Here is a 24,009-nt window from a genome sequence, read left to right as displayed (position 1 = left end):
GTTTTCTATTTGAAAATATTTTAAAATGTAATTTATTCCTGTGAGTTCAAAGCTGAATTTTTAGCATCAATACTCCAGTCACATGATGCTTCAGAAATCATACTAATATTCTGATTTGCTGTTTAAAAAAACATGAATAGAGACGTTACATAAGGACGCTTTAAAGGACGGACAGAGCACCCGTGCAAATTCAATTGCACAAGCTGTCAAATTATAATTTTTAACAATACCCAATAATACTTGTAAATGGTTGTGTAATACACCAAAAGCCTCAAATACATTTCAAACTGTTCTTTTTTTTTATACAGAACTTAAACTGAATTGTACTCAGCATACTGGCATTTCTTAAAGATGTGAATTTTACAGCTTCAAACCTGATAAGATACTTATAAATAAGCATACTTGTTTATTTATGGCCTATGTTCTATCTCTGTCTCTTTATCTGTGTGTTTGTGTATGCGTATACAATAAAGCTTTATACAAACTGATAAGAACGACATTGGATGAGAACCTGCCAGCTGAGAACTTTCAGGAAGCATTAGGCCAACATAGGAAAGGTCAAATAGAAACATTTTAAGACAAACAAACATTTTAAAGGTAAACATTTTAAGAGATACATTCACCACACAGAATGACAAAAACACTGCATATGCAGAAATAATGGGTTTGGCTATAACTACACCTTCATACCATCACCTAGAACCCTAAAGAAAGCGGTGAACAAGACGTGACGTCATCAGACAAGGCCCAGTTCTTTCTGAATGAAGTCAGTCCAGCCATTAACACCAGAACTCTGCTAATTATAGTGAAAAATGACAGGAACGCAACCGTTCCTGATAAAATACACTACTGCGCAAAAGTTCTGCATAAGTAAGACTTGCAATGTTTTTTAAAGTCTCGTATTCTCATTTAGACTGCATTTACTTAATGAAAAAATGCAGGAAAAAAAAACCCAATAATACTGCAAAATGTTACTTCAATATACAATAATGGTTTTTATTTTAATCTATGAACGATGAATTTTCATCAGCTGTTACTCCAGTCTCAAGCGTCACATGATCCTTCAGATATCAATCTAATATGCTGATATATTATCAATTTTTTATTTGATTTTTTTGGAACCTGTGATACTTTTTCCAGGATTCTTTGAGGAATAACAAGTTAAAAAGAACAGCATTTATTCAAAATATAAATATTTTCTAACAGTGTAAATCCATGCTATCACTTTTTATTAAGTTGGTAAAAAAATGTATTAATTTCTTTCAAAAAAAGAAAGAATAAAAATTTACCGACCCTAAACGTTTGAACAGTAGTGTATATTGTTAGAAAATATTTATATTTTAAATAAATGCTGTTCTTTTTACCTTTTTAATAATCAAAGAACTCTAAGTATCACAGGTTCCAAAAAAATATTAAGCAACATAACTGTTTCCAGCGCTGACAATAAATCAGTATATTAGAATGATTTCTGAAAGATCGTGTGACACTGAATACTGAAGTAACAATGCTGAAAAAGTCAGATTTGATCATAGAAATAAATTCGTTTTTTAATGTATATTAAAATAGAAGAACGTTGTTTTACATCGTAATAATATTTCATAATTAAATTTTTTTTCTGTATTTTTAATCAAATACATTAAAATCTTACTGATCCCAAACTTTTGACCGGCAGAATACATACATACACCAAACGAATGCAATAAGAACACTGCGACTCCTGATGCTGAGGGGCCAAAACAACAAGAAACAAGGAAGAAGTGCACGTCTGCCTTCGTCAGGGGGTGTTAGTGGTGATGGAGAGACCAGTGGTGGGATGTGGGGTGGTGTGAGGGGGGGTCATGATGATAAGGGAAAAATTCAGACCGGTCAAAGTTTCCCTTTTGCCAATCGTGCTCCTGATAAAGGCAGCGCCTGCTCCAGTACTGATAGAAGGCCTATCTCTCTCCTGCTCCCCCTCTTTCTTTCTCTCTCTCTCTCTCTTTCTCTCCCCCTCTTCCTCATTCTCCTGGCAGTTAGTTTGCGAGGGGGGGAGAGAAAAAAGCCTATCGCGTTCACATCGCCAGCGCTGTCATCAAGCGGCAACCGCACAGCAATTAATATCACTCCAATTACTGTTAAAAGGACAGGCTGGAACAGGACGATAATAAACATCCTTGACGTGAAAAATTAAAACGCACACATACACACAGCGAGACACACACATATTTAGGCGATTTCTAAATGTTCGAGATAAAGAAAATGCCTTGCATATTGAATCATGTCATACTCTACTGGATCCCCACTATCGCTATAAGCTGTACTGCTCAGCCGTGTGGTCCTGAAAAAGATGGAGAAAAACGATAGAAAAGCCGCTATCCAGGGCGATATTAAAGATTCACAGTTTGTTTTTATGGCGAGTACAGTAAAGTCATAAAGTTCTGTGGATGACTTAGATTTTATAAAACTGGTTTGAGGGCAAGAATGCAACGGTTGATGCATACTTCTTATCATAGTTGTGCCATTTTGAGTCTTTAATAGGGTGATTGGCATTAGGGAACAACTAGGAACGCTGTTGCGAAGAATAAAGCCCACTAAGGTTGAAAATAGCCATTCTAATATTTTAGCTACAGTGCCAGTCAAAAGTTTTTGAACAGTAAGATATTTAAAAAAAAAAAAAAAAATGATAGAATTCTCTTTCGATCACCAAGCCAAAGTACAGAAAAAACAGTAAACATTTTCAAGTATTTTTACTATTTAAAATAACTGTTTTACATCCGAATATATTTTAGAATGTAATTTATTTCTGTGATTTCAAAGCTGAATTTTTAACATCCTTAGTCCAGTCACATGATCCTTCAGAAATCATTTTAATATTCTGATTTGCTGCTCAAAAATAATTGATTATTGTTATTATGTTGAAAACAGCTGAGTAGAATTTTTTCAAGTTTCTTCGATGAATAGAGAGTTCAGAAGAACAGCATTTATCTGAATTTTTTTGTACATTTGACATTAAAAATGTCACTTCTGATCAATTTAAAGCATCCTTGCTAAATAAAAGTAATAATTTAATAATGTCTCGTGATCTTTGTCTCTTTCTATTCATTAAAGAATGCTGGAAGAATTTACTCAACTGTTTTAAATACTGATAATAATAATAATAAAAATGTTCAGCATATTAGCAAATCAGCATATTAGAATGATTTCTAAAGAATCATGTGACACTGAAGACTGAAGTAATGATGCTGAAAATGTAGATTTGATCACAGGAAAAAAATACATTTTAAAATATATTCAAATAGAAAACAGTTATTTTAAATAGTAAAAATATTAATATGTTTTTGATGCATTTTGGATCAAATAAATAAATGCAGGCTTGGTGAGCAAAACAAAAAAATCTTACTGTTCACAAACTTTTGACTGGTAGTGTATAAGTGATAATTAACTTAAACAATTGTATTTTTTTAATTATATTTAATATGAAACTAAATGTTGTTTTGATGTGTTATTTTTTTATAAATAATTATGAATATTAAGTGTTATATAATATACATTCCTATAGTTTTTTTCTTTATAAAATGTAGCTATGTCCATAAAACTATATTTCCATGCATAGCAATTTACAATTACATTATATTATATATTATATTATACTATACAGCTAAAACATATTTTCATGTAAGTGAATATATAACAACTCTAAGTTGCATGGTTCTCTTGTTCTGTTAGCGGTTTTGTTCCACAAATAGAGAAAATAAAGTGATCAGTGGAAAAAACAGCTTACTATGCAATTTTGCATTGGTTATCTTACAGCAAATCAGGGCTGTCTGCCTGTTTCTTGTGAGAAACACAAGTCCCAACTCTATTAGTACATATATTAGTAACACTATCAATACATTTCTAAGCTAACAGTCAAGCACTTAGATGATTACGCCACAATTTGACCCTGTATTTAAAGCATTGTTTAATAAGGCTCCATTGGATACACATTGAACATTTATCTGAACTGGCTGAATTCTCAGACATGCCACAAGTGTGATGTCACGGGACTGTGGTAAACCATTGCATCACTGAGAGAAACTGACTAAGTTTTGGGAAGTGTACGGTAGGCTCACCAAAGAGATACGAGAATGACAATACTCCGAAATTTACAGGCAGATCAGACTGAATCATTTCTGTTTTGAATGTGAACCTTGATAAAGTCACGGCCTATATTGTTTCATGGCCGCCAAACTGACAGTATGAGTACTGCTGGCCCTTCCTGAGGAGCCAGTGACTCATGCGTCAGTTAAACACTCCTGAAAGAGGGACAGATTGAGACTGACCTGGGCCGTTCCACTGGGGTTCCCCTTCCTCATCTGCCTCTTCCTCCTCTTCATCTTCTGTACAGTGTTTCGGTCCTTTCTCATCTTCCTCACCCTCATCCGGCACCGAGAGGGACTCGTGCGTTCTTGGCTCTGTGGAAAAATCACATATATTTATTAATCCGGTTCTAAAAAGTGCAATTTAATTTGTGCTATATTACCTGGAGTAATGTTTGGTCAATCACAGCATTCTGCAGAGAATTTTTTTTTTATTATGACCGCTAACATATTTATGTTTATAAATATATATATATTTTTTTTTTATCAAAAGTTTGGGGTCGGTAAGATTTTTTTTTTTTAATTTTAAAGAAGTCTCTTATTGCTCACCAAGGCTGCATTTATTTGCTCAAAAAAAATTCAGTATAAACAGTAATATTGTTAAACATTATAACGCTTTTTTAAATATATTTTAAAACATTTTTTTTTTATGATGGCAAATCTTCAGCAGTCATTACTCCAGTATTTACTGTCACATGATCCTTCAGAAATCATTCTAATATGCTGATTTGGTGATCAAGAGGCTTTATTAAGAATTATCAATGCTAATAATTGTTTTGATCGTTGCATCCTTACTGAATTGATTTCAGTAAAACAATGTAAAGTATTCATTTCTTTCCAAGCAAAAATGTAACTGTCCAATTTTCAAATGGTGGGGAAAAAATAAAATCATAAAACATTAAATAATATATATTTTTAAAAAATCCAAATAATACCAATATTTTTAATTTTGGTTATTTCTAAAATTAAATTGCATTTACCTTTTGAAATAACATAAACCTGTTACTGATAATAATAAAAATATTTTTACTTTTATATTTTACATAATATCAATATTTTTACTTTTAGTCACTTCTAAAATTAACTTGCATTTAACAGTTGAAATCATATCAAAGTATTACACATAATATGAATATTTTAACTTTTAGATATTAACAAAATTAAATTGCATTAAGCACTTGAAACAACAAAAATATTACACATAATATTGATCATTTTACTTTTAGTCATTTCAAAAATTAACTTGCATTTAAAAGTTGAAATCATAAAAATATTACACATAATATCAATGTTTTTACTTTTGAATATTTAAAAAAAACCTTGCATTTATTTGAAAATAATATAAAAATATTACATGCAATATCAATATTTTTACTATTAGCCATGTCTAAAATTAACTTGCATTTAGCACTTGAAATAATCTAAAAATATTACATGTAATATCAATATTTTTACTTTTGGTTATTGATAAAATTAACTTGCATTTAACACTTGTAATAATATAAAAAAATATTACACAATATCAATGTTTTTACTTTTGAATATTTAAAAAAAACCTTGCATTTATTTGAAAATAATATAAAAATGTTACATGCAATATCAATATTTTTACTGTTAGCCATGTCTAAAATTAACTTGCATTTAGCACTTGAAATAATCTAAAAATATTACACATAATATCAATATTTTTACTTTTGGTTATTGATAAAATTAACTTGCATTTAACACTTGTAATAATATAAAAATAATTACACATAATATCAATATTTTTACTTGTATCTATTTATAAAATTAACTTCCATTTTGCACTTAACAGCTGGTAATTTTTGGATCCTGAGTGTCATGTTTTATCTTGTACAGTTCTCTAATACTCAAATGAGTGTGATGGTCTTGCTCTGATGATCAAAGGTGCCTGAAAGCGAGGCCTGTGTCATTCAGCGACCCAACATCTCAACAGTATACACCCGAGCCCTTTTGATTTACCAAGCGAGAATTGGAAACCCCTGCCAACAGACGGCCAACGTCTTCCTTTTAATAAGGCCGATCTATTTCATCAGTGTGAAAGACAGAGTACAGATCTCCCAGACATTGATGCCAATGATTAGTTATTCTCTTTGATCAAAGCGATCACCTTGCTGATAGCAGTCTCTCTCTTCCTCTCATTCGCTTGGTTGAGTGCCACTGTTGCATGTATACGACTAAACGGACTTCTTGTCCTCTTCTCTCCCACATTCCACTTTTCTTCTTCTCCCCTTCCCCAACTCCCTCCCCCTTCACCCCACCTCGATTACAGCTCATCTGTGGTGCACAAAGGGCATGTTTACCCTTGCATTCCCGTGGCGATAAACAGCGATAGCCGCCGATCGATACGGGCCATAAATGTCTGTCCGCGTGACGCAGGTCAGAGCTGCTGTTATTAATGCAACAGGTTGAAGATTAGATCTTCATCATCAAATAAATCACACATGCACACACCCTGCTTGTCAACCCCGACAATTCCACCCAGGCCCGACCGCCATTCCCAGCCCGTCCCGGCGCATGCCGTCCCGTGACGCGCCTCCCTCCCTGCCTAAGAAGCCCTATTATTTTCAGCTATAAATCACATTGAATGGCACATTGATTTTATCCTGCAGCGCTCAGCGTGGGGAGAGGAGCTGGAGCCACAGTTATTGCATTTAATATTATCAATATAATCTCCAGTATCATCTGAGCAGAGACGGCAGGTATCAGGAAAAAGAGGGTGGGGTGGATGGGTGCTGCCACCATCCTGGCTCCTCGACAGTCTCTGTAGTCTACCAGCACATGCAAACACACACACACACACCCCGTCCCCAACCCAACAACCTCCTTTCATCTGATAACAGCAACTTCCCTTGTCACACCTGGAGGGCAAAGTCACCCAACTTGCTCCATTCTTTCTGGCTGGCCTCATTTTTTAGACAGATCATCGTGGCAGGGTCAAGTTCTTTTCTTGTAGGGCTCAACTGTATCATCTCTGAGTCCAACATGGCGCCCCAAAGCGGGGCTAGCTAAGACGTTTCCATCCGGTTAACTATTTCAGCCTCGTAAGCCGGATCAGGCCTGCGATCAAACCTTCTCACTGAGTTGGAGATAACAAAAGGTGTTCTGGAACACGAAGCCATCGTTGCTTAAGGTTTATCAGCTTCTCTGCTGATACGGACGAGGACTTCATCAGATCGTTCTTGGGATGGCTTCAGACTGACCCTTTCCCTCGGCGCGCTGCCATTAATGATTATTAAAAGGTCTAGGTATTTTGGTTTATATTTATGTTTTACAGGTGGTTATCGGCGCTGTGTGTCCTGTGACTGGTTGAGTGTTTTTCTGAAGCAGTTATCAGTTGGTTATCGCCTGTCTCTTTCTCTCCCAGATGGTGGATAAGGGAGCTTGCCTTTATTAGCCACTGCTGGCCTGATAAAGACCTGGTATTGATCGCAGGTTGAAAGAGCAGGTTCGTCAAACACGGCTGATTTACAGAGGCTGATAATAGCAGCACCGGGCAACAGTGGAGCCCCGAGGGGTGGGGGCTAGAGATTGATAGAGGAAAAAAGAGAGCTAAAGAAACACGTTAACATAGACCCTCTTTTCACACCGGAAGTAGGAGGATGACAAATATCAGCTCGAATGGGAACTTGCGAATGCCACATACTCGCATGTCTAAATGCACACACTCACACACGCACAAACAAAACAGGGCAATCTCTAAACTAGGCACGATTAGCACCTGACAGAATTTCCATGCGTTTATCAAAAGCAGCCAACGAACCGGCTCTTATCTCCTCAGTCCCCAATTTCACAAGAACAGGAATTTTCCAGATTAAAAGAAAAAAAAAAGGAGGAAAAACAGAAAACGTAACTAAAAATGTGACTTAAATATCTTACGGCTGGGAAAACGGACAGAAAAATGGGACAAATCGACCATATACAGTTGAGGTCAAAAGTCAGGTCAGAATCTGCAAATTGTTAGTTATTTTAGCAAAATAAGAGGCATCATGCAAAATGCATGTTATTTTTTATTTAGTACTGACCTGAATAAGATATTACACATTCAAGATGTTTACATATAGCCCACAAGAGAAAATAATAATTTAATTTATAAAAATGACCCTGTCCAAAAGTTTACATGCCCTACTATATGATCCACAGCTGTGTTTTTTGTTTAGTGATAATTGTTCATGAGTCTGTTGTTTGTCCTGCACAGTTAAACTGCCCGCTGTTTTTCAGAAAAATCCTTCAGGTCCCACAAATTCTTTGGTGTTTCAGCATTTTTCTGCATTTTCACTGATGATCCAGAAGGAAAAACGATGCATTAAGAGCCGGGCGTGAAAACTTTTGAACAGAATGGTGATGTGTCAAAAAACATATATTTTTATTTTTTGTCCTTCAGAGGCTACATAAGGTAAGAAGAAGACAAAATAAGTTAAATATATCCTGATCTTCAAATTCAAAAGGTTTTTACTCCCTGGCTCTTAATGCATCGTTTTTCCTTCTGAAGCATCAGTGAACGTTTGAACCTTCTGTAATAGTTGCGTATGAGTCCCTCAGCTGTCCTCAGTGTGAAAAGATGGATCTCAAAATCATACAGTCATAGTTGGAAAGGGTTCAAATACACAAAAATGTTGAAACACCACAGAATTTGTGGGACCTGAAGGATTTTTCTGAAGAACAGCGGGCAGTTTAACTGTTCAGGATACGCAAGGGACTCATGAACAACTATCACTAAACAGAAAAAAAAAAAAACACAGCTGTGGATTAACAGGTAAGAACACATACAGTATTAAGAATCAAGTATATGTAAAATTTTTATAAATTCAACTATTATTTTCTCTTGTGGACTATGTGTAAGCTTCCTTTATCTGAAATATCATATTCAGGTCAGTACTAAATAATAAAATAACATGCATTTTGTATGATCCCTCTTGTTTCTGTAAAATAATTAACATTTTGCAGATTCTGCAAGGTGTATGTAAACTGTCAACTGTACAGCCGTGGCCAAAAGTTTTGAGAATTACATAAATATTGGAAATTGGAAAAGTTGCTGCTTAAGTTTTTATAATAGCAATTTGCATATACTCCAGAATGTTATGAAGAGTGATCAGATGAATTGTATAGTCCTTCTTTGTCATGAAAATTAACTTAATCCCGAAAAAAACTTTCCACTGCATTGTTAAGAAGGCTTCAGGGCGACCAAGAAAGTCCAGCAAGCGCCAGGATCGTCTCCTAAAGAGGATTCAGCTGCGGGATCGGAGTGCCACCAGTGCAGAGCTTGCTCAGGAATGGCAGCAGGCAGGTGTGAGCGCATCTGCACGCACAGTGAGGCCAGGACTTTTGGAAGATGGCCTGGTGTCAAGAAGGGCAGCAAAGAAGCCACTTCTCTCCAAAAAAAAAAACATCAGGGACAGATTGATCTTCCGCAAAAAGTATGGCGAATGGACTGCTGAGGACTGGGGCAAAGTCATATTCTCCGATGAAGCCTCTTTCCGATTGTTTGGGGCATCTGGAACAAGGCTTGTCCGGAGAAGAAGAGGTGAGTGCTCCCATCAGTCCTGTGTCATGCCAACAGTAAAGCATCCTGAGACCATTCATGTGTGGGATTGCTTCTCATCCAAGGGAGTGGGCTGACTCACAATTTTGCCCAAAAACACAACCATGAATAAAGAATGGTACCAAAACACCCTCCAACAGCAACTTCTTCCATCAATCCAACAACAGTTTGGTGAAGAACAATGCATTTTCCAGCACGATGGAGCACCGTGCCATAAGGCAAAAGTGATAACTAAGATCTTAATCCCATTGAGAACTTGTGGTCAATCCTCAAGAATTCTGACAAACTCCAAGAAGTGATTATGACAGAATGGGTTGCTATCAGTCAGGATTTGGCCCAGAAGTTGATTGAGAGCATGCCCAGTCGAATTGCAGAGGTCCTGAACAAGAAGGGCCAACACTGCAAATACTGACTTTTTGCATAAATATCATGTAATTGTCGATAAAAGCCTTTGAAACGTATGAAGTGCTTGTAATTATATTTCAGTACATCACAGAAACAACTGAAACAAAGATCTAAAAGCAGTTTAGCAGAAAACTTTGTGAAAACTAATATTTGTGTCATTCTCAAAACTTTTGGCCACGACTGTACATGCAAAAACTGAATTATTTTACCTAAAAAAGAAAAGAAAAAAGAAACTGAACCAGGTATTAAAACAAATCTAATTTTAGGTTAAGATAGACTCTTTAGACGAAAGTGTGTTTACTTTCTCAACAGTTATTTCAAAAAGGATTCGTTTTGTCATTATTTACATTATTCTTATTCCAACCAGCATGCTGTTATTATTTTTTCATAAAACATTCAATTTTTAGCTGTACAAAACAGCTTGTTTTGCTGCTTGATATTGCAAATTGGTGAGTCTTATCATGTTTTTTAATGTATTATCTTATCTTAATTATGAACACACTTGTTTGTAGTGCAAGCAGTTTTACCATTCACTACACTTTGTTCTTCTATTCTATTAAAATTATAAATGTACATTTTATTGTTATAAGAAAAAAAGGCATAAAAATCATATAACGACTCATATTCCATACTATATTTCAAGTTTACTGACAACTCTGTAGCTATCAAGTCAAATATGAAAGCTTTAGATGCATTGTGCCAGGCTGGACAATAGCAACAAACATTAATAGCATGTCCATTGACATTTATTAGAAAGCTACAGTAGATTCTCATTTTCAGTGAAAATGTTTAGCTATCATACGGCTCTAGATGTTCATAGAGGGTGCTTTGATGGTGTTTACATCCTTCATAAAGCTTGATGTATAGAAAATAAAGGTTCTTAAAAAATTCCAGACGATCAGATATGATTGAGATGTCTAATACTGTTATCAATAGACATCAGTGTTAAAACAATACAGGTTATGTCAGACCATAAACACTCTGATGGGAACATTTGAGCTTCTGATGCGTCATTTCACCTTCGTTATAAAGTGGTGTAAATGACGGTGGACTTGAACCGTCACACTCTGCAGAGTCCTCCTGGTCTGAAGCGCCGCCCTCTTCTCCCGACATGCTTACATCATCAGACGGATCCTCACCTCCATTAAGATCCCCAATAGAGCCTGCAGACAAAAAAAACAGAGAGAGAGAGAAGGGTCATAAAGAGAAGAGCAATATAAAATAAAAGTCGTCCGACATTAAAAGGCCTTTTAAAAGATCCCATATCATGCCAAGGCCTCAACTGAGAGGCTTTAGATAATGTGAACATACCCTGTGTAAATGTCTTAAAGGAAGTAGGGTGTTCTGTAAATAAAAAGTGATAAAGCTCATGATTAAGAAAGAAAATTCTGATTCATTTCAAACCTTCTCGCTACAAGGCTTTCACAGCTTTAATTGGTTGGAAATCCCAGAGCTTCAGACCACAAGGAAGTAAATGAACATGGCGTGTGTTGTATCACCGGCCAGGGTGATTAACTCATTTGTAGAACTCAATACATTCCCAGTTGAACAAAACCGTACACTTTCCAACCATGATGAGATAACCAATCGTTCAATGTGTTTAAAAAATACCCATTTAATTAGTTGATCTTAAAAATAAAATCAGTTTTATTTAAAAAAGGGAACAAGTTATAAGATAAAACAAGCTCTCTGAGAATATTATAATGCGATATGTGATGGCTGCTGTAGTGGACACCATAGCGGTCTGCATGTTAATTCAAGCGTCGCAGGCTGTATTGTTATTCTAATGAGGTTTAAGATGAGCAAAACTACTGTGTTGAGAAAAATCCCATAAATTTATGAAAGCACATTCTCTGTGTGCTTAACTCAACCAGGACACCCACTATTTGACGCATCTGCATCTAAAGCAAAATTACCAGGGGTTGGAAAATTGGATTTTACCACAGTTTTTTGTAAATTAATTTTCATTAAGTTGTGATGAACAGAGAGGGGATTGTTCGGCGCTAAAGCCGTGACTGGAGGCGTATATATTTACACTTCCTAGAACAAAGAGGCCTATAATCTATACAAAGCACACAACAATACCCGTGAATAAAGAGCCTTGTAGAAAAAGGCAAAGGCAATTTTTCTAATTCTGTTAATTTCACTTCCAAAGCAATTAAAACGAGGCGGAGATAATGCTTGGAAACAATCGCTCCCTGACAAAGTGTTTCTGTCTTTGTAAATGAAACATCTTTAGGCTAATTTCGACTTCCACGCCTGCATGGTTCACTGTAATTTCAGATAAAATTAACACACTTAGATTTGGACCTTAGTAATAAAGGACGTGAGAGAGAGAAAAGTAAAAAAAGATCGATCCCATACGCCATATTTTTAGAATGTAGTCCGGGCCTTGCTAGATCTAATTTTCTATATCTGTGGCGACATTTTCATACAATTAATTTTCCTTTAATCATAATTGTACAAAGGGCCTCCTCTGTTTAAAATTCCAATTACATTTCGTGTTTAAATGTAAGTCTGAATTATGATTTTCTTTCCTATTACTGCGCTGGTTAAATGAATAAATCGCCGCATCGCTGCTTACAGACATCAAATGGTGCGGAAAAAGTTTCTGCTCGCCCTCTTCATCTTATACGGGGATAATATGTATCTTTCACAGAACTGAACACAGAAAAAGGATTGCCTAAATGTCAGCAGACAACTTTATTTGTTGTCAATTTAATGAAAAAAGGAGTGGAAAAACATTTAACACAGTCAAACCAAAATTTATTCAGACATTTCTCACAGTTTTGAAAATTGTAATAAAATATGACAAGAACTCATAGTTCAACTTAATCTTGATAATGTCAAATAACTTTGATAAAAAGGTAATGGATTATGAAATGATTCAGACAACTGTTAGTATGACAATATTTACACAACTATCAATACTACTAGCAAGTTTAATCAGTGTCTGGTCAAAGTGTCTGAATACTTTTTGGTCCCAAATTTGTATTAATTTTACTGGTTGTCCAATGTATAAAGATTTTTTGGGTATAATATGTCACAGTTTACTTTATTTTGCTAGTTTCACTTACATAAATTAGCTATAATGTCCTGCACACACTAGTAAAAAAGTATCAAAAATTATATCTGGTGTCTGAATAATTTTTGGTTTGACTCTATAAAGAAACGTGAGTAGTTTTTGATATACACAGTGAGATGAAAATCTGAGATAGATTAAACCTGTAAAAATAATAATATTTAAATGCCATGATGTAAAACAAATCATACTTTTTTAACTACACCTTAAATTGTAAAAGCCACCGTTCTGTCTATTATGCAAAGCAAAAGAAAAAAGAAATTCACTTTTGAGTTCTAACTGGCACTCGAACAGGCAGAACAAAGTGAGAAAGCTGATGAAGGCGGAGGAGATAGGGCTTTATTAAGCGGCTCCGTCCACATCAAACCAGTGTGCTTAGCGGCAGTGATTAAACTAAGAGACAACACATCAAACCTGAGCCCTGATTAAACGAACAAACTTCCTCACCCTCGCGTTAATCACCACATTACCAAACAGCCCAAACACAGCGGAAAAAGAACACCGCTTGTATCAGGAAATCAGGGACTTGTGAAGAAAGATACTTCGAGGAGCTTTTGGTGAGAGTCTCTGTGTGAGTGTTCAGGGAAGTACTGTGGTACCTGACTTATAATTTCAAGCACATTGATCAGAGCCAAGGGCATTAAAACACTCTTAGTAATATTAATTAAGAGTCAGACCGGATCCCGGGCACTTGAAAGCACAGCATCCAGCATAAATCAAAAGGAGGCTTCACCAGGTTTCTTCGGGTATTGAAACAGCTGATGAGGAGATGGATCAGTTTATATATGGACAGGTAAAAGGAGCTATTGATCTGCCAGCTGAAAATGTGCTGAAATGATTGATGAGCCAGTCGAGTGCTGAGACAGAGGCTTGGCTGGACGGGACTCTTGTCACCGGCATCGCTGGAGCCGTAGATAAGCTGCTGGGAGCCTCGGGGCTTGCGCAGCACTGGCAGGACCTCTACGGACACGCTGACGTACAGGAGTGGACTTTCACTCGCTTTGCCAAGAGTAACGCCATCTCGGTTTCTGCCAACACAGCATGCGGTGTGAAATGAGGTAGTGAATAACACTCGTGTTCATTCAGTAAAACTTCAGACGCGGGGCGTGAGTGTCTCATCACTGACAAGACACACTTTACAATTAGAAACAGGCACTTACACAACGCATTAAAGTGAGGCAGCAGTGCAGTATTATTAATCATTCACAGTCTCTGCAACTTACAATACTGTTACTCATTTTAGAGGAATATTTGTGACTTTATCCACTTTATTCTTCAATGCAGAAGTAAGCCTATGGGCGAGACTTCCAGTTATTTCGCTGCTAACAATGAGAAAAATAACAACATGCAGTACTACAAACCAATGTGTTCATAATTAAGATAATACATTTAAATAATATGGTATGGTAACACACCGATTCTCAATAAATCAATTGCAAGCAGCAAAACAAGCTGTTTGTACAGCTAAAAATAGCTGAATACTGATGAAACCGCTGGTCAGACAAATAAAATGTACGAAAGGGTCACAAAATCCTCCATTATATTAGTGGCATGATGTCTTCCATCTAAAATTATTGTATATGGGTCAAATATGTCCATATCAAAAAAATTTACAAAAGTGATTTTATGTCCATATAAAGCACATTAAATGTAAGTAAAGTATCTACTGTTAAGGACTGAAATATGTTTTTGGAGAATAAAATGTCAAAATTTGGTTGAAATTATGTTACATTGTCATTAAGTGTAACACAATGTTTATGCAAAAATTCAAACAACATGCTTGACTTTTACATATTAAAATATATTGAAGATAAGGGAGCATATTCAATTTTATTGTGTTTTAAATAAGTAAAAAATTCTTACTGACAAATGGGCAAATTTTAAACATGTAGAATTACTACTAATTCGTATTTGAGGTGAAAGTAATTCACCTTTTAACGTCATAAATAGATTTTTGGTGTAAATATGCCTGAAAAGATTGTTACACTGAATGATATTTTAGTGGGTGTCTTCTGTAAATTAGGGAAAACTGTATTATATTTATTTTTTGCTCAGAAAAACAAAAACAAAAATGCAATTAAATTTAATAGAAAACTTTTAAATATTTTTTTTGAAATAACAATTTAAAGCAGTACTACACTTATTGTTTTTATGCCTCTTTTTCGTCTTTGACCCATATACAACATTTTGCTTGATTATTTTCGCTGAATTATAATTTTTCCACTTTTATTAATCATACATGGAAGATGTTTGCTTTTGTTTGTTTTGTTTTTTTGTCATGGTGCAGAACTATTAAAAAAAAATAATCAAATAAAGATGATGGTAAAAATAAATAAATAAATAATAAATAAAAAAGTAAACAAATGAATCCAAATAAAATTGTGCCGCTTCTATTTAAAATATTCTCTCATCACTAAAAAAAATGTTCCAAAACAACATTCTGTCAAAAAAAAATTAAATAAATAAAAATATATATATATATTTTGAAGACATATGTGACCCTGGACACAAAACTAGTCATTAAGGGTCAATTTTCTTTCAACTGAGATGTATACATCATCTGGAAGTGTAATAAATAAGCTTTCCATTGATGTACGGTTTTAGGATAGGACCATATTTGGCTGAGATACAACTATTTGAAAATCTGGAATCTGAGGATGCAAATGAATGTCCAAATGAAGTTCTAAGCAATGTATATTACTAATCAAAAATTAAGTTTTGATATATTTACGGTAGAAATTTAACAAAATACCTTCATGGAACATGCTCTTTACTTAATATCCTAATGATTTTTGGCATAAAAGAAAAATCGATAAGTTTGACCCACACAATGTATTGTTGGCTATTGCTACAAATATACCCGTGCAACTTATGACTGGTTTTGTGGTCCAAGGTCACATATAATAGTTTCACAAAGGTAGTACTTGTATAATATCTATAATATTCCCTTAAAATCTGAACTAAAATTAAAAAGAGAGAGAGAGGCGCTTATAAATAAAACACAGCCAGAACCACGGTATATTTACACAATATCTTTTGTATTTGACAAAGGATGAACATAAAGACTAAGAACAAAGAAGAATAATTAAGCAAAAACTCTTAAGACATAGCGCGAGCACAGAACAAATAATATAGTTATACTTGAGGAGGCTCGTTAATAATGAAATAAAAAGAGTAAACAGCGCAGGAAGATACTGTTCTCATTTCCATCAGTCAAATCACACGAGTGAGTGATTATAATACTTATGATAATGACTGATTATTGTAAGGTGATAATGCGCGGTGATGATATTCATGTGCGCTGGGCATCGGAGCACTTCAAACGGGCCTGACTGATCCTCGCCGTGGATTTGTCAGCAGGTTGTCAAACATCAAACAGCCTTGAGCCCAGGACACTGCAAAGAGGCATATTTTTAAAGACATCCCTCGATTTCCTTATCTTCTTCTCTCACTCTACGCTTCCTTCTCTGCTTTTTACATCCCTCCATCAGGTTACTGTCTGTACCTTTTCTCTCGCCTCTTTCCTTTCCCCATTACTCTCTCCTTTCTTTCACTCTCTCTCTCTCTCTCTCTGACTGGGAGCGTCACTCTGTGTGGATAGCTGCGAGCCGTTCCCGGTTATCGCCTCCTGCAGACTCTACCGGTCTGATCTGTCTCCTCTTCATTAAGCAAATACGCCGACGTGGAAATGAAAACATAATAGCTATTTGATTTCCAGCGAGATATTTTGCATATTGGTTCGGAGCTGATAGTGGAATTTCATCAAGTCGTTTTTTTTTCATGCTTTAAAAACTGAATTACTGAGCTGGGCGGCTTCGGCAGGATTTCTTTACATTGCTGGGAAGAGGGAAGGAGCAGAAAAAAAAAACCAGAAAGGCAGCAGCAGTTCCCCAGGAAGACTACTTAAACGATTAAATATCCCCCATTCCCCTTTTTCTCTTTTTGATAACACGGAGGGAAAAATTTAAAGAATTCACAGTGCTTTAGGTTCAACTATACTAATCAGAGATAGAGAGAAGAAAATTAACTCCTTAATGAGCAGGAGCTGTCTGCCAGATAATGGTCAAGGAGAGGTGATAGGGCTGGAGACTGAAAGCGAGAGAAAGAATGGAGGAATAAAAACACAGAGATGGATTCACCGAACAGGGGAGAAATCAGATTTTACCCCTCCTCTGGAAATTGTTCTTTGTGTCCACAGAGGGCAGGTGCGATTGTCGGCAACGATATCTCTTAAGGTTACAAGCCAGCCGGGTCGCCATAGAGATGAATGGCGCATCTGAGGGTATTTCTCATGCCCCTTTGAGAGAAAAACTACCCCTGCAAGTACAGATCAACAAGCCTGCCCTCACCAATTTATCAGAGCCTTCCTGTAGTGGAAAAAAGGCCCAGCCAAAATACAACTGACGTCTGTTTTCGCTTGCGCTGATACAGTCGTACTATTTCTGTCCTAACACATATACAAACAAGAATATTTCAAGTTATGACATAAGACTGTGGTTCAAAAAAGTCTCGCATTCATTTGGATGAAAGAAGCGAAAAGTCCATTTCCATGGCTTTTTCATTCATTAATGAACAGATTTAAAATCCTTTAAAAGAGATTTTGCTCACAAAGAGGAAATTTCACTCAGAGCTGAGCGAAAATATATTCACTACAGAAATTAGCATGACTTCTTATGATTGTATTGAATTTATATGGTTTTCCAGGCCTTTAAATCAAGATTTTAATATTCCCTGTTGGGTTTTGTTAACTATATGAACCTGATATCAGATTAAGTCTGATTAATTCTCGGCATAAAGACCACAGTTCAGTTCGTCAGAACATGTACAATACCTCTGACATGTTTGGGGTCAGTATTTTTATTTTTATTTTTTGACAGAAATATGTTTTCATTCATTCAGCAAGGACATTAAATTTAAATTTAAAAATATATAAAATCTTTGAACTGTAATGTTCTTTATTAGGGCTGGGTTTTAACAGAAATTTCACATTTCCATTTGATTCTGATTCACAAGCTTGCGATTCGATTCAATACAGCGATCTGTCACTCCACATTAAACTGTGCCAAACCGGCATTTATTGTTTGAATACTGTAATAAAATGAACAGAATTTGAAATCTGAGACTTTGATTCATATCAAAAGTAAAAAAGCACAAAGCTTATTGCAATTTATTTGATGGGAGGAGCGCTACAATGTTCCATTCATTAACTGAAAACAGGCTAGACTAATAGATTCTTGGGATTTAAGAATCAATATTGTTTCGTAAACATTAGAATTGATTAAAATCGAAAAATTGAATGTTTACTGTATACACTACCAGTCAAAAGCTTTTGAACAGTAATGTTTTTTAAAGAAGACTCTTTTGCTCACCAAGCCAGCAATTATTTGATCTAAAGTAAGGCAAAAACAGTAAAACTCTGAAATATTTTTTCTATTTAAAATAACCATTTTCTATTTGAATATATTTTAAAAATGTAATTCATTCCTGTGATCAAAGCTACATTTTCTGCATCATTACTCCAGCCCTCAATGTCGCATGATCCTTTAGAAATCATTCTAATATGCTGATTTGCTGTTCAAGAAACATTTATTATTTTTATTATTATTATCATCAACATTTAAAACACTTGAGTAGATTTTTTTTAGGATTATTTGATGAATAGAGATACAAAGATCACAATTTATCTGAAATAAAAAGCTTTTGTAACATTACACACCACACCATTCAACAGCTTGGAGTCAGTATGATTTTTATTTTTTTTTGGAGGGAAAGAAATTATAGAAATTAATAGTTTTAATAGCAACGATGCTTTAAATTGATCAAAAGTGATGATAGCGACATTTATAATGTTACAAAAGATTTCTATTTCAGATAAATGCTATCAAATAATGCTATCAAATAAACCTGAAAACAAAAAAATATACTCAGCTGTTTTCAACATAATAATAATAATAATAATAATAATAATAATAAATGTTTTTGAGCAGCAAATCAGAATATTAGAATGATTTCTGAAGGATAATGTGACTGGAGTAATGATGCTAAAATTTCAGCTTTGAAATCACAGGAATAATTTTTTTTTTTTTAAATATATTCAAATAGAAAACAGTTGTTTGGATCAAATAAATGCAGGCTTGGTGAGCAGAAGAGACATTAAAAAACAAAATCTTACTGTTCAAAAACTTTTGACTGGTAGTGTAATTGTCAATAATCTAGAAATATGACAAGAAAAGGCCAGAACACTTCCTGAGGAATATAAGGATCAATTGGTCCCACACTATCCCTCTTTTGAGACGATGCTAAACACTTCACAACTGGTATTTCAACTCACATACACCCATCTTGCACCAAGCCACATCTTCAACCTTCCTCCCATTGGTAAAACAGCAGAAATAGACTAAACAGATCATACGTGTGAGTAAACAAACTCATATCTGAGCATGTGTGCCTGTGTTTGTTTGCCGAGTCAGAAAGATAGGAAAGAGAGGGTTGTGTGTGTGTGTGTGAGTATTTATGAGAGAGAATGACTGAAAAGGAATATCTAGAAAAACGCATGTGATGCAGAGAAACCTTTTCTCCTGAAGGTCATGGTAGATGCTGGAGGACTGGAAAAGAGTGTGTGTACAATACATTATGTGTCAAATGCCCATTGCTAAGATTGAATGCGTGTGTGTTTGTGTGTGCGCCTTTTCAATAGTCTTGCAAGTTGTTCGTGGGGAAAGACAGATACGGATGGATGAAATAAGTAGTTGATTCAGCCGCCCCTCCTCCCCGCGAATCTTGGATGGTGGGAAAGTTGAAATCTGCTGCTATTTTCTATCTTTTATCAGGCAGCTTATCTCCTGGCTCTTGTCTGCGTGCCTGGCTTCGATAGTCCAGGGTCTCCACTCTGGCTGCCTGGCAACTTCACTCCCCCCAGTTCAATCTCTCCTCCTCTCTCCTTGCGCCACGCTCACCCTACCTTACAGGAGCGCAGGAGGAGCGAAGCGGAAAATTTCTGTTTACGATTTAAAGCGGAAATGTTCTTAAGAATTGAGGAGTGGACAAAGATGTTACAAAGCCTAGATAGCGGACTACCAAAACAGCATTATTAGGCCAAGACGGCCGACGAGCTGAGAGATTTTTGGGCTGGGTTTACAATATGTGACCCTGGACCACAAAACCAGTCACAAGGGTCAATTTTCGAAATTGAGATTTATGCATCATCTGAAAGTTAAACTGGTGTATTGTTTGTTATGATAGGACAATGTTTGGCTGAGATACAACTATTTGAAATTCAGCAATCTGCGACTTCCGGTTGGGCGACGAAGCAACATGGCAGGTTAAACTGCGAGCTCCCTTAAATCAGCTATAATACTCCGCTAAACTCGATTTATACTTATTAGTAATCTACGTCTGCTGAGAGATGAGCGGAGGAACAAAGTCTAAAGCTAAAAGAAACCCCGAAAAGCAAGGTAAAGACTGTAATCGAACGGAGACAGACAGCATGCAAGAACGAGAAGATGGCGAACAGGAAACAACAGACTCTTTACGCGCGGGTTTAAACAGTATCAGCAAGCAGATACGAGAATTTCGTAGCGAGCTGAAAGTGGAGCTGGGTACGTTTAAAGACGAACTCAAGACTCAAATGAAACACGAATTAGAGGAATTTAAGGAGGACATCAATCAGAAAATCGCACTCACAACACAAGAAATAAAAGAACAAAATGCAAAGGTCGAGACCACTCTTTCACGTGTTGAAGAAATGGAGTGCTGGAGCTCCGAGACTGATGGCCTACTACAGGAATTTATACAAGAGCACAAAAAGATGATGGACAAATTGACTGACCTCGAGTCGCGGTCCAGAAGAAATAACCTGCGCATTTTCGGAGTACCAGAGGATGCAGAAAAGGGGTCGGTCACTCAGTTTGTTGAAGAACTAATGCGGAGGGAGCTTGGCATTGACGCAGACTGTCAAATTCAGCGGGCGCACAGAGCTCTGGCGCCAAAGCCTAAAGCAGATCAGCCACCGAGGGCTATCGTTGTGAACTTTTTACAATACAGTACGAAAGAAATGGTCCTGAGTAAAGCCTGGAGCAAGAGAATAATCACAATCGGAGAGAGGAGGATTTTCTTCGATCACGATTACCCCTCAGCTGTGGTGCAGCATCGCAAGTCATACGCCAGAGTCAAGAAAATCCTGAAAGAAGCGGGGATCCGCTTTCAGACCCCATTCACTAAAATGAGAGTACATTGGAATAACGGAGTAAAAACGTACAACGACGCGAAAGAAGTTGAGAAAGATCTACGCGATAGAGGTTATAAAGTAGCTGATTCCGAAGAGGCAGAGGGTACTACAACGCTTTTGGAACGACTCGAGGCAAGGAAAAGTTCGGCTTGGCAGCGGGTCACCAAAGAGCGGAGAGAAGAGGCAAGCAGAAGGGCACGGAAGCGGCTAGAGGATTTTCGGCGAAAGAACGCGGTGAATTTGTAAGAGAACATCTATATGCGACTTAAACAAGGGACTAATACACCAAGTCAAGAGGGAACAATGGACGTGAGTGTCAGCCGAAAATTACTGTTTAATAATTCAAATAATATAGTAAGGGGTTTTCGTGTATAAGCTTGACAAACGGGAGACATGGACATCTAAGAAAACTTATCTGGTATGGGTGCAAAAACCTATAGTAGGCAGCACCGCATATCTAGAAGGGGGCCCTCCGTTCAGCTGAGGCTTTACCCCCTAATGGAGAGAGAGACTCAAAACCCTAAGTTGTGGGTGATCATTCCCAAATGGAGGTCAGTTGATATTCTGTTCGATCATTCAAATGGTTTTGATTTACGTAAATGTTGTTCAGTTGTTCTTACTTGTTCAAATGTTAGCCAGTGGGGTTATCGTTTTATGAGGATTGTTGAAAAGAAAGACATATGCAGGAGCGGGACATTGAGATAATGTCTTTGAATGTTAATGGTTTGGGAAATCCGGCCAAAAGGTCTAGGGTAATAGCCAAATTGAAAAAAGAAAAAACACATATCTTCTTCTTACAAGAAACACACATGTCAAATGAGGAGCATGAAAAATTTAAAAAATTTGGTTTTAAAAATATTTTTTATAGTTCATGCTCAAACCGTCGTAGGAGAGGGGTTATTATTTTAATTCCACAAAGTCTCAATTTTGAATGTCAGAAAGAAATAAAGGATAAAGAAGGGAGATATGTTATTGTTAAAGGAACAATTAATGGTAACATAGTAACTCTTGTGAATGTTTATGTTCCACCGGAAAGCAATAAACAATATTTCAAATCGTTATTTGATATCGTAGCTAAGGAAATGGAGGGGGTTTGTATATGTGGAGGGGATCTAAATATAGTGCTAAACCATGAGATGGATACAACAAGTCATAAAAGAAACAAAAATCATATAACAAAATTCATGAATCACTTGTGTACAGAAATGGGATTAATTGATGCCTGGAGGGAATTACACCCAATGGAGAAGGACTATAGTCACTACTCTGCCACCCATTCTGTATATTCTAGAATAGATTACTTTCTCTTACAAGAGGAAAACAGACACAGGATACAACAATGTAGAATTGGAGTAGCTGATGTATCAGATCATTGTGCGATCTATGTGAGGATTTCCCTGGGGGGGGGAGGGAAAAACACACTGTGGAGATTAAATCAAGGAATACTAAATAACAAATTAATAATTGAACAAATTCGCACAGAAATCAAAAGATATGTAGAGGAAAATAACAATGGCGAGGTGGACCCCTCCATACTATGGGATGCACTTAAGGCAGTGATTCGAGGAAAATTAATAGCCATTACAAGTACTTTTAAAAAAGAAAGGGTAGCTCATTATGAAAAACTTACTTCAGAATTGAAACAATTGGAGTGTAAACATAAATGCAATGCTAATAAAGAGGTGATGGCTCAAATTGGAAAATTGAGAAAGGAAATTAACAGCTTATTACAGTTAGAAGTAGAGAAAAAGGCAAGATTTTTAAAACAAAATTATTATGAAGCAGGACCAAGAGCAATTAAACTATTGGCAAGACGAATGCGTAAACAACAAACTAATAACTTAATCTCGAAACTATACGATCCCAAAACAAATCAAATAAAAAATGATCCAAAAGATATTGAAAATATTTTTAAGAATTACTATGAAGAATTATACAAACAGACCTCCACTGTGGATAGAACAAAAGTACAAGAGTTTCTAAATACATTAGATTTACCCTCTATTGGTGATTTACAAAATAAAATCTTAACTGCTGAAATAACTACTGAGGAATTACAAAGTGCCATGGGCCGACTAAAGTCAGGCAAAGCTCCAGGGAGTGATGGATTCCCTTCAGAGTGGTATAGAATTTTTAGTAAAGAACTGATGCCATTGTTAAGGGACACTTTTAATTGGGTCATAAAAGAAGGTAAAATTCCTCCGTCATGGAAAGAGGCTATAATTTCTGTAATCCCAAAGGGGGGAAAAGACCAGGACCACTGTCAAAATTATAGACCTATATCACTCCTCAATACAGATTATAAAATATATAGTTCTATATTAGCATCCAGAATACAAATGTTTCTACCTGATTTGATAGATGAGGACCAAACAGGTTTTGTTAAAGGCCGGCAAACGTATGAAAATATTAGAAGAACTCTTCATATAATAGATAGGGTTTATCGAAATAAATTACCGGTTGCTCTAATCAGTCTTGATGCTGAGAAGGCCTTTGACAGGGTCGACTGGGATTTTCTGTATTTATCGCTAGAAAAATTGGGTTTTAACAGCAAATCTATACAGTGCATAAAGTCAATATATCAAAACCCGACAGCAAGAGTGAGAGTAAATGG

At 36.0% G+C, this 24,009-nt stretch overlaps 1 protein-coding gene across 1 annotated transcript in view; it reads right to left on the bottom strand.

Annotated features, from left to right (window-relative positions):
• The window catches only part of zfpm1 (zinc finger protein, FOG family member 1), a 111,303-nt gene that overhangs the window by 42,482 nt on the left and 44,812 nt on the right, over positions 1 to 24,009 (bottom strand). Inside the window, exons 2-3 of the mRNA XM_073850422.1 lie at positions 11,106 to 11,249; positions 4,302 to 4,433 (exon numbers count right to left, since the gene is read on the bottom strand). Of these exons, the coding sequence (XP_073706523.1) occupies positions 4,302 to 4,433; positions 11,106 to 11,249 (276 nt within the window). The remainder of the gene's footprint in view (positions 1 to 4,301; positions 4,434 to 11,105; positions 11,250 to 24,009) is intronic.

This window comes from Garra rufa, chromosome 11, assembly GCF_049309525.1.
Source record: "Garra rufa chromosome 11, GarRuf1.0, whole genome shotgun sequence".
NCBI lineage: Eukaryota > Metazoa > Chordata > Actinopteri > Cypriniformes > Cyprinidae > Garra > Garra rufa.
This window is presented reverse-complemented; position numbering and strand designations above follow the sequence as displayed.